Below are 13,942 nucleotides of genomic sequence, written 5' to 3'. Positions count from 1 at the left end.
CTCGCTAATTATTCCAAATTAATGATTCTAAAGTATTTTAAATAATCCAATAATGGACCTGTAAGGCTATTTAGAAATGGTACCACAAATAAAGTGTAAATCTCACTGCTGTTCCCCTCAGTCTCCCTGTGAGCACTTGGTCTGTGTGGTATTTATGCAGTGACTCTTTGCTCTGGTGATACCAATTATTCCATGGTCTAGGAGGTTGCACTATTAAAGTTTCTGATATTCAGAATTTTAATCCTATTAGCTGAATCTCCGAAGAGTCATCACCCTCCTTGTGTACATCCTCCATGTATTTCAAGAAGGTTATTGTTCCCCTCTGTGATCATTTAGTCAAGGTATTACACAATGAAGCTTTAATTGTTTCTTCTGGAGAAATCCCTTTAGCCCAATTTGTGGCTTAAGTATTTGTGCTTATTGACCAAAGTGCATCTCCAGTACAATGGACCCTGTTCCTGCTAGCAAGCTTTAAATCAGCAGAGCAGCTTTCAAGTGTTTAATGTGAACTTTTCCTTAGCCCTCGTGCTGGCTCAGCTCCACAATATTGGTCTCTCCCAATATTTTGCTGATTTTTCTATGGCCAGAACCCACTCTGCTGGTGCTGTGCTCTGTGCGTCGCAGCACCCACTGCTCTCGTTGCTCTCTGCTCTTAGAGGCCCATTTGGAAATGCTTTTTCCTGGCACTAGTGGAATTTGTGTGAGATAGAAGCAGAAATGCACTGCAGGGGCTGGAAGGAAGCGATGTGGGGAGTCCCCAGTGTGACCTGCAGCTGCTGCTGGGCTGCTTGAAATGACCCCAACACCTTCTTGGGCAGGGGACCATGGGGACAGGGTCAGCTTTGCAGCTAGATAAGGAGCACCCAGCTGTACTATAGAATGTGGCCTTTAGAAATCTCTTTTAATTTTCATTCAAACTGCTTGAAATACTTCTTTTTTCAATGGAGACATGGGATTAGGTGACTCCAAAGCCTCCTTTTCAACAACCTTCTCTGTGTTTTGTTAAATCAAAATTTAAAATGTGATCATTATGCACATCTATAACAAAATAATGTTTAAAGATGGGGAAAGAAGTAGCAGATCTATCAAAGCATTTGATAGGAAGGAAAAATTTAGTATTTATTTAAGATAAGCTTACACAGAACTTTAGTGTTTATGTATAAAACTTAGTTTTTGAGACTTGGATTCTGGTTTCTGCTTTGGTGTTTGCCTGGAATGATTAACAGGGCAATCTCTTACCGTTTATGCTTCAGTTTCTCTGCGTACAAATGCCTGGAATAATTGCAGATGGGTTTCAAGAGGCCACATGCTTCTATTGATACAAAAAATGTGCACTGTAAAAGTTAGATACAAAGGATATTATGTAAGAATGTAAGAAAACAATAGAAGGAATTCAAGCAGAAATTAACAAATATACAGAGGTGGATGACTTTTGGTGGTCTGTATTTGTAAAATTGTGCTGTTAACAGGTGAATTTCTGTTACTTGAATCACCATGGTGAGATGCTGGAACCTTTTCTTCAGGTCTTGGCAGATGTGCTGAGCTGTACCCACAAGAGCAGAGGGATATTCCAGTGCCTACAGACCTCTGTGACCTCTCAGAAAAATAATCCCTGAAGAAAATCATCCAGGACATGCTGTGTACTGAGAACAAGTGGTGAGATGTGTCTCTTTAAGCATGTAAACACTACAGATCTATTTAAAAAAATTAAACCCCTCCATTTACTTGGAAAAGCTGAGATGTGGAGCATTCGGTCTTCATTAAAAGATTTTAAGTAATAGCTTTCAACTTGATGCCTGAACTTAGTGGTTTCCCTAGGTGGCACAGAATTGATCAATCAAAATAGAATAGCTGATGTTGTGCATGTGTTATTTCAGCTGCTGGAGGAGCCAGCGTTATTATTAAATTTAATGGCTTCTCTCCAGGATTTCAACCTCTCTGGCATTTAATTACTTCCTCGTGTGGTTTGTGCCACAAAGGTACAGCTGCCAAACACACCTGAGAAACAAAGGGGAGACCTTAAAGCTGGGAGAGGCAGAGGCTGTACCTCAGTTTTAAACAGATCATTCAGGCCTGGTTAAAATGCAGTAAATGGAAGTGGCTGTGATGTAGAACATGCTGGCAGAGCTCAGCAAAGCTCCTTTCTGTGCTGTGAAACTCAGACATCGTGGAGGTGCTCTGAGCACAGCTGGCTCCCTGGGCCAGGCAGCTTTGGGGCAGAGGTTTAGTATTGTTATCTATCCATTTCTGAAAACATTCACTAAGCTTTTAAATGCACATTTTCACTCCTTGTCTGACAAAACAAAAATTATCTTTGTTATAACAACATCTGGTCCTTTATGTGTGATCAATCCAGTAAATTACAAAGAGTTCTGTAACTTTCAGTAGAACTAAGGAATTAAAACATTGCATTTGTTCTTAATATGATGTCTTTAGCAATACTTCACTGAAACGTAGTTTAAACATCAATCACTCTGAGTCTATAACAAGCCAGCTGCTTTTTAATCTGAATCCAGCTTCATCACCAAGCCCTTGGAACACAGAGATGCAGGGTTGCCCTGGGCAGGACTTCCTAACAATGACCAAGGTACCCCTCCCCGTGCTCCTGTGTTGTACAGGATGTCAGACTGATCAATTTCCAAAAATGAACATAAGAGATTGTAATTAATTTGCTTTCAAAAAGACATTCTGGATGTTTAGGGCATTAATTAAGTGAAGGCTTATGATTACACAGCACCAATACTCACATGAGAGACAGGAAAGCAACACAAGATGTGAAATGTCTCTGTATTCCAGGTTTGTTTTTCTCCTCTGGCCTTCCCACCTTTCATTTCAGTGTGTATTTAAAAATATTTATTTCACCACAGCTGCATTCTGAACAGATCACATCACTGAAATAAGTGACACTAAGAATGATCAATGGGCACTAAGGGGGTTAAGAGTCTTTTACCTGAAATACTGGGCTCGTTTTGAGGCTGATATGAGCAGATCTGCATTGCTATGCTCTGTTGCCCACAGGCAGGTTTAAAAGCCAAAATCTGCTTCACATAATAGCAGATAGTCAGGTGTTAGTTGTGCCACCAAAACCTGTGTTTTACTCCTTGGATTAGATACTTCCTGTGGTAGCATCTTGAAATTTCTGCTCTCTCTGTTACAAATTGCTTATACAGCACTTAGACTTCTGAGATAATGCGTGTCTAAATGAAATGAGATAGAGCCTTGCCTTTGCTGCTTGATAACAGGGGGAGACAAATTGCTTCCCCACGTGTTTTAGACACTGAATGGGTTTCTGTAATTGTGTTGTAAAATGCTGTGATGGATCAGGACACATCTTGTGATCCCATATAAAGCTGAGCCCTCATCAGTCATGAGAGGCTCTCACAAAAGGCAGAGACAGCTTCATTCTGCCTCGTGGCTCAAGGAAATGGGATCTCTTCCTTTCAGGAGTGAAGCTTGGAGGAAAGTGGAATTGCTGAAAACCTGCTGGGATTGCATTTTGTTTCCTGTGGAGTACCTGTGATAACAACTTTTCTCCTGCTGTGTATCTTGGTGGTTTTTTGTGGCTCAGGTGGTAACAGACATGCAGAGTTACACTTTATTTTCTTCCTTTGATGCCGATGTGAAGACTGCTGTCTTCTACTGATAAATGCTGTAGCTCAGTTATTGCTACTTCTTTTGCTTTCAGACTGACCTAAACTGGTATTTTATCATTTGAACTTTACCAGCTAGTCCTTGGTTAAAGGGTTTATTAGCATGTTTGGGTTTGACCTGACTCCCTCTGTACTGCTGTAACACAAAAATATTCCTTTTGGCTGGTAGAGCCATTTATTGCGTGGTGGGTTCCCAGTTATCTGGTGGAATCACAGAATGTTGTGAGCTGGGAGATGCGATTGAGGTTCTGTTGCATGAAGGTTTTTAAAGCATGAAGCCTGGCACCCTTCTTCAGAAAGACACCCAGAGCAAAGGGGTGTGATGCATGAGGAAAAGGGATGGGATGCATGAGGAAAAGGGATGGGATACTTGAGGAAAAGGGATGGGATGCTCGAGGAAAAGAGGTGTGGTGCTCAAGCAAAGCAAGACCTACCAAGCTGGAGCAGCAAACAAAGCTTTCTAAAGGAGGGTTTGAATGAGGCTGTGCTGGAGGCTGAGGAGGAGGCACTGGACACAGCAGAGGGTGTGAGATGGAGATGTTGGGTGAGCTGCAGAATATTCAGGTGACAGTCACCTTTGGGGGGGTGGCTGAATGGCACAGCAGCTCCTTTGTCTCTGAAACCATCTCATTTGTACCCTTGTCTTCTGCTCCTCCTTCAGCCCATATCATCCGCAGTATTTTGATGATAATATCAGCTTTTCAGCTGACTGTCTCCCTGAAATCACTGATAACGTTTCTCTTGACTCTCCTGATCAAGATCTCATTGTTAACTGGAGCAGAAGTAGGAAAAGGAACAAAAACCCCTGCTGTGCTGCTCGTTGGGATGTGTCAGGAGTTTCCCTGCAGCTCTGGGCTTTGTCACTGCTCCCAGACCTGTCACTGCATCGGGACACACCTGAGAGGGAGCTGCAAAGTGAATTTTTTGTTCCAACACGGAGGAGAATAGAGCAAAGGGCAGCTTGGCAAGCCTCGGCTCCTTCACAAACATGCCTGGATAATACAAATAAGTTTGTTTCAAGGTGTGACAGCTGTTGGTGCTGAAACTCTGGAGTCTGTTCCTAGCAGGAAATCTAATTCTAATCTAAATGCATGAAATGAAGGTTTTGGAGCTGCCACTACCATTATTAGGCCTCAGATACAGATGGTGTGGTAGAAAATATCAGAATCCAGAAATCTTTCAGGAAAGATTTTGTGGAGAGTAATTTTCTTGGTGGTAATATGTAGGACATGTAGAAAGTTAGAGATTTCTACATCCTTACACAGCTAACAGGTGCTTTAAATAATTTTCCAATGCACCTTTTTTCCCCCCCTTTTTCCCTCCACAAGGAGACAGTCTGAACAAGGTTTAGAAACATCTAGAAATAAGATTTTCATGAAGCTGGTCCGTATTTCTCCATCTTCAAACCTTCTTATTCAAAACTCTGAGGATGAGCAAGTACAAGGAAAGAGAAAGTTAAACTACCTTGCAGTGTCCTCTTTCTTCATGCCTGGTTTGTACTTGCCTGGTTGGGGTGGGGATCAATCAGTTGCCAGTCAATTTGGAGCAAGTGAGACAAGCTGTGGTGCTGAAAAGTGCTGCTTCACTGGAAAAGGGACTGGTGTTAAAACAGGCAAGGGAGAGGAGCAGGGGGAAGAAAGAAAAACTTAATTGTCCTCTTGCCTGAGGCTGAGCCATGTGATGAGCCAAGCAGATAATATTGACTACACCCTTTACTGGGAGCTTGAGTGGAAGACATTTATTTATTTTATTGCCGAGGATGCTGAAGGAAGAACTCAATAACTTCCTGTACTGGTTATATTGTATTAAAAAAGGCTATAAGGCAGAGGTAGATATATCCTTGTCCTTTTTCTGCCATCCTTAGCTCAGTCTGTTTTGCCTGCAGCGTGGAATCATCTGGGCCCTGAGAGCACTAATGGACCTTGATAGCACAGAGCAAACTCAGCATTCCCCTCCTGCCTGGTCTGGGGCTGCCCGAGGAATTTGTCAGCCTGATAGAGAGATTCCAGCAATTTTCCAATCATAAAAGCTTGCTAGTGGCTTCTAATGCATTGAGAATGTTTAGCAAAATATTAAAATTCCTATAAATGTAAAAATTTAGCCTTTCTAGGAGCAGGTATTGGGAGATAAGAGGGATTCTGACTGACATCTCTTTGGCTGAGGTGCCTTTTGCTGGTTTCTGTCCTCCAAAAGATGTTCTGGGTGATCCCATGGATGGGTATCTTGGTGAGGCTGTTATTACATGGATTTCTATTGCAAAAAGTCTTAATGGGTCTTAATGTTTGTGAACTAGCTTGAGATGTGGGGAAAATACCATCTCCAACAGGAGCTTCTACTCCAAATAGTCAACTGAAGATGTTAAATTAAAACGTAACCCTTTTAAAAGGGCTTGATGTCCTGCAGCCCATGGATAAATACACTCAGAGCATATCAAGAGTTGCAAATGCCTTCAGCTTTTTACTGCTTTGATATATGAGATAAAATACAGTACGTGTTTCGAAATAAACATGTATTCTTTATTTTAATACATGTCAGCCTTGTGCAATAGTGAAAGTAGCATTTTACACTCTTCAGGTTGGTTAAGTCTTCCAGGCTTGGCTGTGGCTGGCAGCCTGAGCACCATTCAGGATGCCCAGCACATGCTCTGTGCTCCCCTCAAAATGAACACAGAAAATGTTTGGAATAATTTTGGCTGATCTGCACAAAAATGAAACTAACCCTCAGCAAACATGTTAGAGCTGCAGTGTGAAGGGTGCTCTGAAACCTGTATTAAACTGCTGCTGTTCTGGTAGATCCAAGGCTAAACTCCTTTCAGATGATGAAGTTATCAATCCACAGTTGATATAATTTGTGCCTTTGTTGAGTGCACAAAAGTGCAGTTTGCTGCCAACAAATGTCAGTGCTGAGTTGCTCCTCAGATCCCTACTGAACATTTGTTCTCTCTTCATTTTCGAACAAGGACTGCAAATCCTCCAAAATGCTTCTTTTGTGAGGGAAACATTTCAGTGTAAGGGCAGGTAAACTGAAAATCAGCTTTGCTCAGGTGTGTTTAACTGGCCATGTGAGCAAAATCCCACCCCAGCCGGAGTCCTTCCAGTGAGCTGACATCAAAGCACTGTCTGCTGCAAATGCTGAGGAGAGCTTTCCTCCAGAGGACTTAGAACATCATGAGAGAAAACATAAGCTCTTTATGATCTACTCAGGCATTTTCTATTTGTGTCCAGCAATGTTTCCAGTTTCCTGCCTGTATCCCCATCCTGTGGGCAGCTGGGGCTCTGCAGAGGGAGAGAATGGTGCTGTCCCTGGGAGCTCAGCAGCTCTGGTGCTGTGCAGCCCTGCCTGGCAGTCTGTCACAGGGCTGTCAGTCCATGCAGTGGGTCTGCAGCCCTGCCAAAATCCATTCTGCCCTGGTCTCTGGAGGTCTGGGATGCCATCTGAGTTTTGTTTTGTGTCCTGTCACCTACTGCATTTTTCCACTAGTGTGTAATATTGTCTCACCTGACTTTTGTGATCCTGAACTTTTGGAACAAGAAGTATAATAACTTGTTTTAAATCTTTCTCCTATGCAACAACATTTTTTCCAGAAGAGTTTTTTTTCAAAATTATTTTATTTTCCACCCCCTGCAGCTCTTGCAACCTTCCAGTAGTGGTTTGGTCCTCTCTGGACATTTAAGATTCTCTTTAAAGAAAACCTAGGAAAGATCTGGAATTTTGATACTTTCTATAAAATTTGCAATGTGACAGGCTGTGTTTACAAAGCCTGTAGTAATAGGCTGTCTCTTAATTGGTTCTCTTTCTAAACCTATTCCAGTTTGTAAGAGTTACACAGATGGAAAGTGATGGTGGGGAGAGGAATTATTTTAATCATCTGCTTTGCACTCAGCAGGTGTGAATCCAGAGTAACTCTTTGGATAATTTGAGATAGCTTTGTAAAAATTACAGCCCTGTTTTTTGGCCTGTGCTTTGATATGAGCCACTGAAGAGATGGTGCTGTTACTCTGCTCCCCAAAGAGAGATTGTTTATTGCAGCAGCTCGAGAACTGAATCTTCAAATTCCTCAGAACATCTTGGGTGTTGCTGTACCTTGTGGAAGTCTGAAATTTGGTCTGAAAACTTTGGGCAAGGGAGCAGGTGACATTCACAGCTCCGTGAATGCCAGTACAGAGGTTTGGAACATTTGTTTAGAGGGTGAATAGGTTTGGGTGTGCTGAGAATAATGGGAAATTTGGGTTAGATGATACATACAGATATTGTACAATATATCTCACATGCTGAATGGAGACCACAGAGAAAACAGCCACTGCTTGGATTGAGAAAGAATCCCTTTGATCAGTTAATTACCCACAGGCATATTGGTGACATTAAAACAAACCAGCTCATCTGAAGGCTGAATCCTTCCTTCCTCTACTCTGGTTCATCATTATGAAGGCTCAAGTGCTTGTCCTCAGCTTCTTTTTCTGCCTGTCAAAAATTTCTGTCCCATTACAAAATATCACCCAAAGCTATGAAGAAGAAGGAAGAAGATGGTAAAGAAGAAAAACCAGCCTCCATATTGCCCCATATATATTACTATATTCCAAAACACCAAACCCCTAAGTTTTCCACCCAGTGATGTTGCACACTTCTAATCAAATTACACATCCCAGTGCTATCAATCAATTTTGGAAGCCTTTTCCATGGCCTCAGGTCAAATATAGTATTGTCTTGTGGGTGTGTGCCCTTCAGCACAGAAACTTTAAAATTCTCAGCCCCCAGGATTCCAACATTCAAGATTATCAGTAATGGGACTTGGAGGTTAAACACTCTTTAATCAGAAGCCCATAGCGTGAGCTGAGGGTAGGCAACATTTCCAGTTGAGAAGGATTGTGAAGTGTTGCCAAAAATGATGTGGAATAATTTGCTTTTTGGGAGGGGTTTTGTGCCTGCTGCCTCCATGTGGAGTTCATGGCAGAGTAAGGAAAATAGAGAGAGATCCCACCCCTCCTGTGGGTTTGTGGCAAGGAAAGTACTGGGTCAGCAAAAGGAAGAGCTGTCTTCATGAATCCATTCAATAATAAATACAATTTATTCTTATTTTGCAGCTTTGGAGAGAAACTTGAGGACATAAAAATCAGGTTGTTTCTGATCCTTCAGGAGAGGTGGAAGAAACCAAATAGACCATTTGATCCCAGGCTGGAACACTGAGCCTTTCCATGGTCTGGAATCTTTATTAGTTGGTGAAGCCCTGGCACATTTCTGGTAGAGTTTAAGGGAATATTTTGCTGTCTGAGAGATTCTGAAGGATTCAGTAGCAGCACTCCCTGATTTGTTTTTTATTATGGCCATCATAGCAGATGTTACAGGGAAACCTGAAGCTATAAACAATGGAGTCAGTGTCTCTAATGTTTGTTGGTGAACATAAAACAATAATAAAAACAATGAAATATTTATAAGCTTTCAGAAGTAATTACGATGATGAGGTGCAGAGTTTAATTTGGAAGCAATAGCAAAATAAATGAAAAATTAATTTTCCAGACTTACTGGTTCATTTTCAGACTTATTAAAAATAACTTGGCCTCCTTGTAGCAGTAAGATGTGCCAAATTACCTGATTAATGTAAACTTTAAATTCTGTTCTCCACCCATTAAAGTAATTGTACAAGTGGGGAACTTGCCTGTTAACTTGCCTGTTGTTCCTTTATTTATTTTGTTTTTTTTGAATCAAGGAACACATGAAAAGAGATGTGAGCTTTTACTGCTGATTATAGTGACTTTCATTTGCAGAACTGGCATTTTATGTTCTCCTGCTACAGGAATAGACTCACAGAACCTGTGTTTTCACTGCAGAGAGGACATACATCAGAGGGCTTTAAATCAGATTAGTTGTACATTGGCTTGCAAACTAAGGTGAGGTAAGAAAATGCAACAAGTATCCCATTAAATTAAACATCATAGTGCTCAGATATAAATGCTGTTCTGAGGTAATTCTCATAATTTTACCCATTAAGACACTAAAATCAATGAACTTCTCTTTTATGGTGGTTGTGAACTAGTTGAGCTGAATTGCAAAATTATTTGGGGATTCTTTCATTCTGCTTACACTGAAGCTGCTGGTTTTGATGGCAGCACAATTAGGCGACAACATAAAATCTCTTGGCTCATCTGTCCTTGAACCTCGAAACTCACTGGGAGTGTTGTTTTTTTGCAAGAGAAAACAAAGGGATCATTGTTGGGTCTGAACTCTAGAGGTGGAGTGGGATCCAGATAATGCACATCCTGCAGGGATGTTCACCCCTGAACTGAAACCACTGGCCTTGATGATTCAGTGGTTATTTGGCAAATTGATACAATAAAATAAAGCTTCTTTACAGCCTCATGAGACTCAGTCAGCAGGAGTTTTCTTGCTTTCCACCTCTGCCCAAACCCCCTAAAACCCTTTATCTGTCCCCTGGTTCCTCATATCCAAATCCCAGTGATTTAGGTGGCACTTGGAGGAGGCCAGGCTTTCTGCAGGGAGCAGCACAGTTCCCATCCTGTCTCCAGATGCCTCTTGTTTCAGTGTTTTGGGGGTGCACAAGAGGTGGAAATCTCCCTCAGTTTGGGCCTCAACATACCTATTTTATTTCATTTAGTGCATCTTACAATCCAAGAGGAGATGCTGGCTGGAGCTAGACTGTGGTACCTGTGGAATTCTGGCTGTTCTGGCTTGCTGTTGGTATAACTGCATTTTTTAGCAGTGATTTCAAGCAGAAATGTCTTGAAAGCAGTCTGTGCAAGGATTCCCGAGGTCTCAGAGCACTTGTTACTCACTTTCATGTGCCTCCCTGGGTAATGGCCTCTCAGATTTTAGTGACTTGTGCTCATGGCTTTATTTGGCTCAGGATCAGTTCTGTGAGGGGTTCTGTGGGGAATCAGCACGGACTTGACTCTGAAACTGCTCATTAGGTATGAAGTGAGTTCTGTAAGAAGAGGGCAAGGGGTGGGCAGTGGCCAAGAGGGAATTCTGACACTAAACAGAGTCAGGAGGTGAAACAGTAAATCAGGCTGATAGAAAGCAAGGAATGTATCATACAGGATAAAAAAGGAGGCTGGACATGTCTAGAGCATTGACTCTCATCTTGATCCCTTTATCCTCTTCTGAAATTTATGACGATCTGAAAGACTTGAAGTGGGGTCCCTGCATGAAGCCTGGTGCCCCAGCTAAGTGTGGGCTTATGTACTGGAGAACTTCCTGACATAATAGAACCTTTTGTTGCTGGAGAAACACAAAAACAGTGACTGCCTCTTCCTGCCATGCAGTGTTTGTGTGCTAAATAACAGGAAGCAAAGGCCTGACCAACCACCTCTCACAAATACCAACAGAATTTATTTCTTGCCTTGCAATTTCTCCTTTCCTCTGCATGAAGATGTGGATGTTTCAGAAATGTTTGATTTTCATTACAAACAAAAACGCGTTCCCTGTCTCTCTAAATTTTCATTCCTTCAAAACCAGAGGCTATGCTTCAAGCCTGAGGAATTGGGTGTTTTATTTTCTGATTTGGAAGAGGCTGGCAGTGCCTGTGATCTGGGGACAGCGATGTGCAGCAGCCAGCAGTGCCTGGCAGGCACTGGGGCTGTGTGGCTGGGTGGTCACTGAGGCAGCCTGAGCAGCTGCCTCCTTCCACTTCAAACACAAACAAAACACTGCTACAACTGGCAAGGTCTTTGCAGGCACTTGAATTCCATGAAATCAAAGCTTTTGGATGGAGATATGCTCCAACAGAAATTGATGCAGTTTACTGTGCAAACAAGCCTGAAGTGCATCGTAGATAAAACAGCACTTCTGTTTCAGAATTATTTCTGTATTTCAGTATTTTAGGTGAGGATGGGAAGTTTAACAAGGAATAAACAAAGCTCAAATAGAAAACAGGATTAAATGGCTTGTGTAATGGAAAAAGCAGGTTTGAATGGTGAATGAGCCCTTGAAATAAGAAAGGCTTTTGCAGTTTGGTGGAGATGATCTAAACAGTTGTGTAACTCCTTCAGGAGCTTCAAGCAGAAGGAAAGATGGGAAAGGGTGGGTCATGTTTTAACAATATGGGAAAGAGGGTGAAGGATTTGTTGAAGCCAACAGCTCTGCCTAGGGTATGTGACTCTTGAAGAAAAGCCCTGTTGTTGGTCTCTGCTGCTGCTGTTGATGAGGATATTGAGTGGTGTTTATTGATGGTTTTCTTTCCTCCTGAGCTAGATGGGTGTGGGGACTCATGGCTTTGAGAAGAAAGGCATGACCTGTATCAATCTGTGCTCACCTAGGGTGAAACCCTTCCTGCAGTAGCTGCCTGGCTGTGCTCTGGCTGACAACCTCTTGTTTCTTGAAGAGGATCAGTCATCAGCTGAGCAGGTTTCTTCTGTAGGCTCTTCACAAGGGGACACCACTCCAGGTTGAAGGCCAGGCTGTGGAACTTGACCACTGCAGGTTAGAAGGCATGTGAGGCTTGATCCAGCACCATTTAAAAAACCTCTCAGCTTGATTTTTCCTCTGCTGAGCCCACTTGGTTTGTGCTCATCCAGCTCTGAAAGTATTTACAGCTGCAAGTTAGCAAAGACCAACGTCCAGCCCTTTGCTACCATCAGTGTTAGCAGTGGATGTTTAATGTCTCCAGTTCTGGCTGTGCAGATACCCTGGATCTCAGAACTGCTCCCTCAGCCTCCTGTGGGTCTGGCTGGAGTGCCTCAAATGGCTGATTCCTCCCCTCTTTGTTCATTCTTCAATAATTGACACAACTACTTGCTCAAGCTAACACCCACTTCATAATGCCAGTGAAATCAGTGCTGGGACACAGATTAACTCCCTGGAGGGTTCTGGCCAGACAAACCTTGTTGATCACAGCAGAAAATGGAGTTTGACTCGTTGAATTCATCCACACCTGGCTGGGCACCACTCCTGAAGTTTTGTCCCTGAGCTCCTGACTGGAACACCTCTGGACATGTGCAGTGGGCTTCTTAGGGATTTACTTCCCTCTGCAAGATATAAGGAGCCTCATTTAAATCTACAAGCACTTAAGTATGAGAAAGCAGGACACACATTGCCTTTTTTTTTCCTTAAAAAAGCCTCTACTTCATCTTGCCTTCTCTATTGGAATAATGAGCAGCACATTGCAGTCTATATGTCAAAGCACTTGGTTACTTTTTTTTTAAAGGTTCAAATGTTGCACCAAACCTTTGGTTGTGTGTGGTGGTGTTTTTAATAAATTGTCTGAGATAGCAAAAAAACCCTCCAAAATGTCCTGTTGGGTTGTCCTGATCTCATTTTAGTTTCATCCCTACAGCTGTAGGACCAGAGTGTTATGTGAAATTTGTGTTACAATGTGGAACATGGATTTAGATGGTGCAAAGTTAATTTGCAAAATAAGGATATGCTTATAAAAAACACCCCTAAACCTGAAGTGAAATTATTTCGAAAGAAGCTGTTTGGAGTTAAGGCCACCTTTGCATTTTAATGGGTAATTACTCTTGGCATCACCACCAGTGTATAACCAAAGTCCTCAGCATCCCTGAGGCACAGACGTAAATTTGAATTTAAAGACGATGCAGCTAATATTTTGTACTTTGAGGAAAGCCAATTTCCGTGGATCGGGGAGAAGAGAAATCCGGGGGTTTTGGCGCTGGAAGCAGCAGCAGCGTGCATCTAATCGATACAGGAAAGGTTATTGCTGCTCCGGGGAGCTGCGCTCCGGCCGCGCTCAGCGCTCGCAGCCGGCAGGAGAGGGCGGCAGAGAAACAGCTCCGGATCCGCACAGCACCCGAATTTTGAACGGGAGCGAGAGCACATCGGAGCTCTCGGAAGCCAAATCCCCTTTCAAAACGGCAGCTTCGGCTGCCTTTTTTTTTTTTTTTTTTTTTTTTTTTTTTTCCCCTGAAAAAAAAAAAAAAAAGTCCGCAACACTTTGAAAATGTCAAATTCCTGCGGCAGCCCAGAGGACGCGGGGAAGCAGCGAGGCAGAGATGGCAGGATAAGAAGGGAGGATGTGGATGATTCCCAGCCCGAGGGAAAGAGGCTGAAGCTGGGGAATGAAGGAGGAACCGCTGGAAAGGACAGGGAGGCAGCAACAGAAGATGCAATAATGCCTTGCTCAGGCAGAGAAGAGCCCGTGCCCGAAGGAGGAGGTGAAGGCAAAAGTGTAAGTGAGCATCTTCAGTGGCTCAGGGAAAGGGGGAAGGGCCGGGAGGTTATCTTTGAAATTATTTGTCATCCTGAAGTTGATAATTGGGCATGAAGAAGAGCAGGATGAATGAAATCGAGTGTCCCATCTCACTGAGATCAAAACCATAGTC

General features: G+C 42.7%; 1 protein-coding gene across 2 annotated transcripts in view; it reads left to right on the top strand.

Annotated features, from left to right (window-relative positions):
- Window positions 1–13,560: 13,560 nt before the first annotated feature.
- The window catches only part of RBFOX1 (RNA binding fox-1 homolog 1), a 1,145,409-nt gene continuing 1,145,027 nt past the window's right edge, over window positions 13,561–13,942 (top strand). The window contains exon 1 of one of the 2 annotated variants that reach the window (XM_039732124.1): window positions 13,561–13,788. In XM_039732124.1, the coding sequence (XP_039588058.1) occupies window positions 13,561–13,788 (228 nt within the window). The remainder of the gene's footprint in view (window positions 13,789–13,942) is intronic. The other variant, XM_039732135.1, reaches the window with a different exon arrangement.

This window comes from Passer montanus, unplaced genomic scaffold (genome assembly GCF_014805655.1).
Source record: "Passer montanus isolate IOZ18808 unplaced genomic scaffold, ASM1480565v1 scaffold8, whole genome shotgun sequence".
Classification (NCBI taxonomy): domain Eukaryota; kingdom Metazoa; phylum Chordata; class Aves; order Passeriformes; family Passeridae; genus Passer; species Passer montanus.
This window is presented reverse-complemented; position numbering and strand designations above follow the sequence as displayed.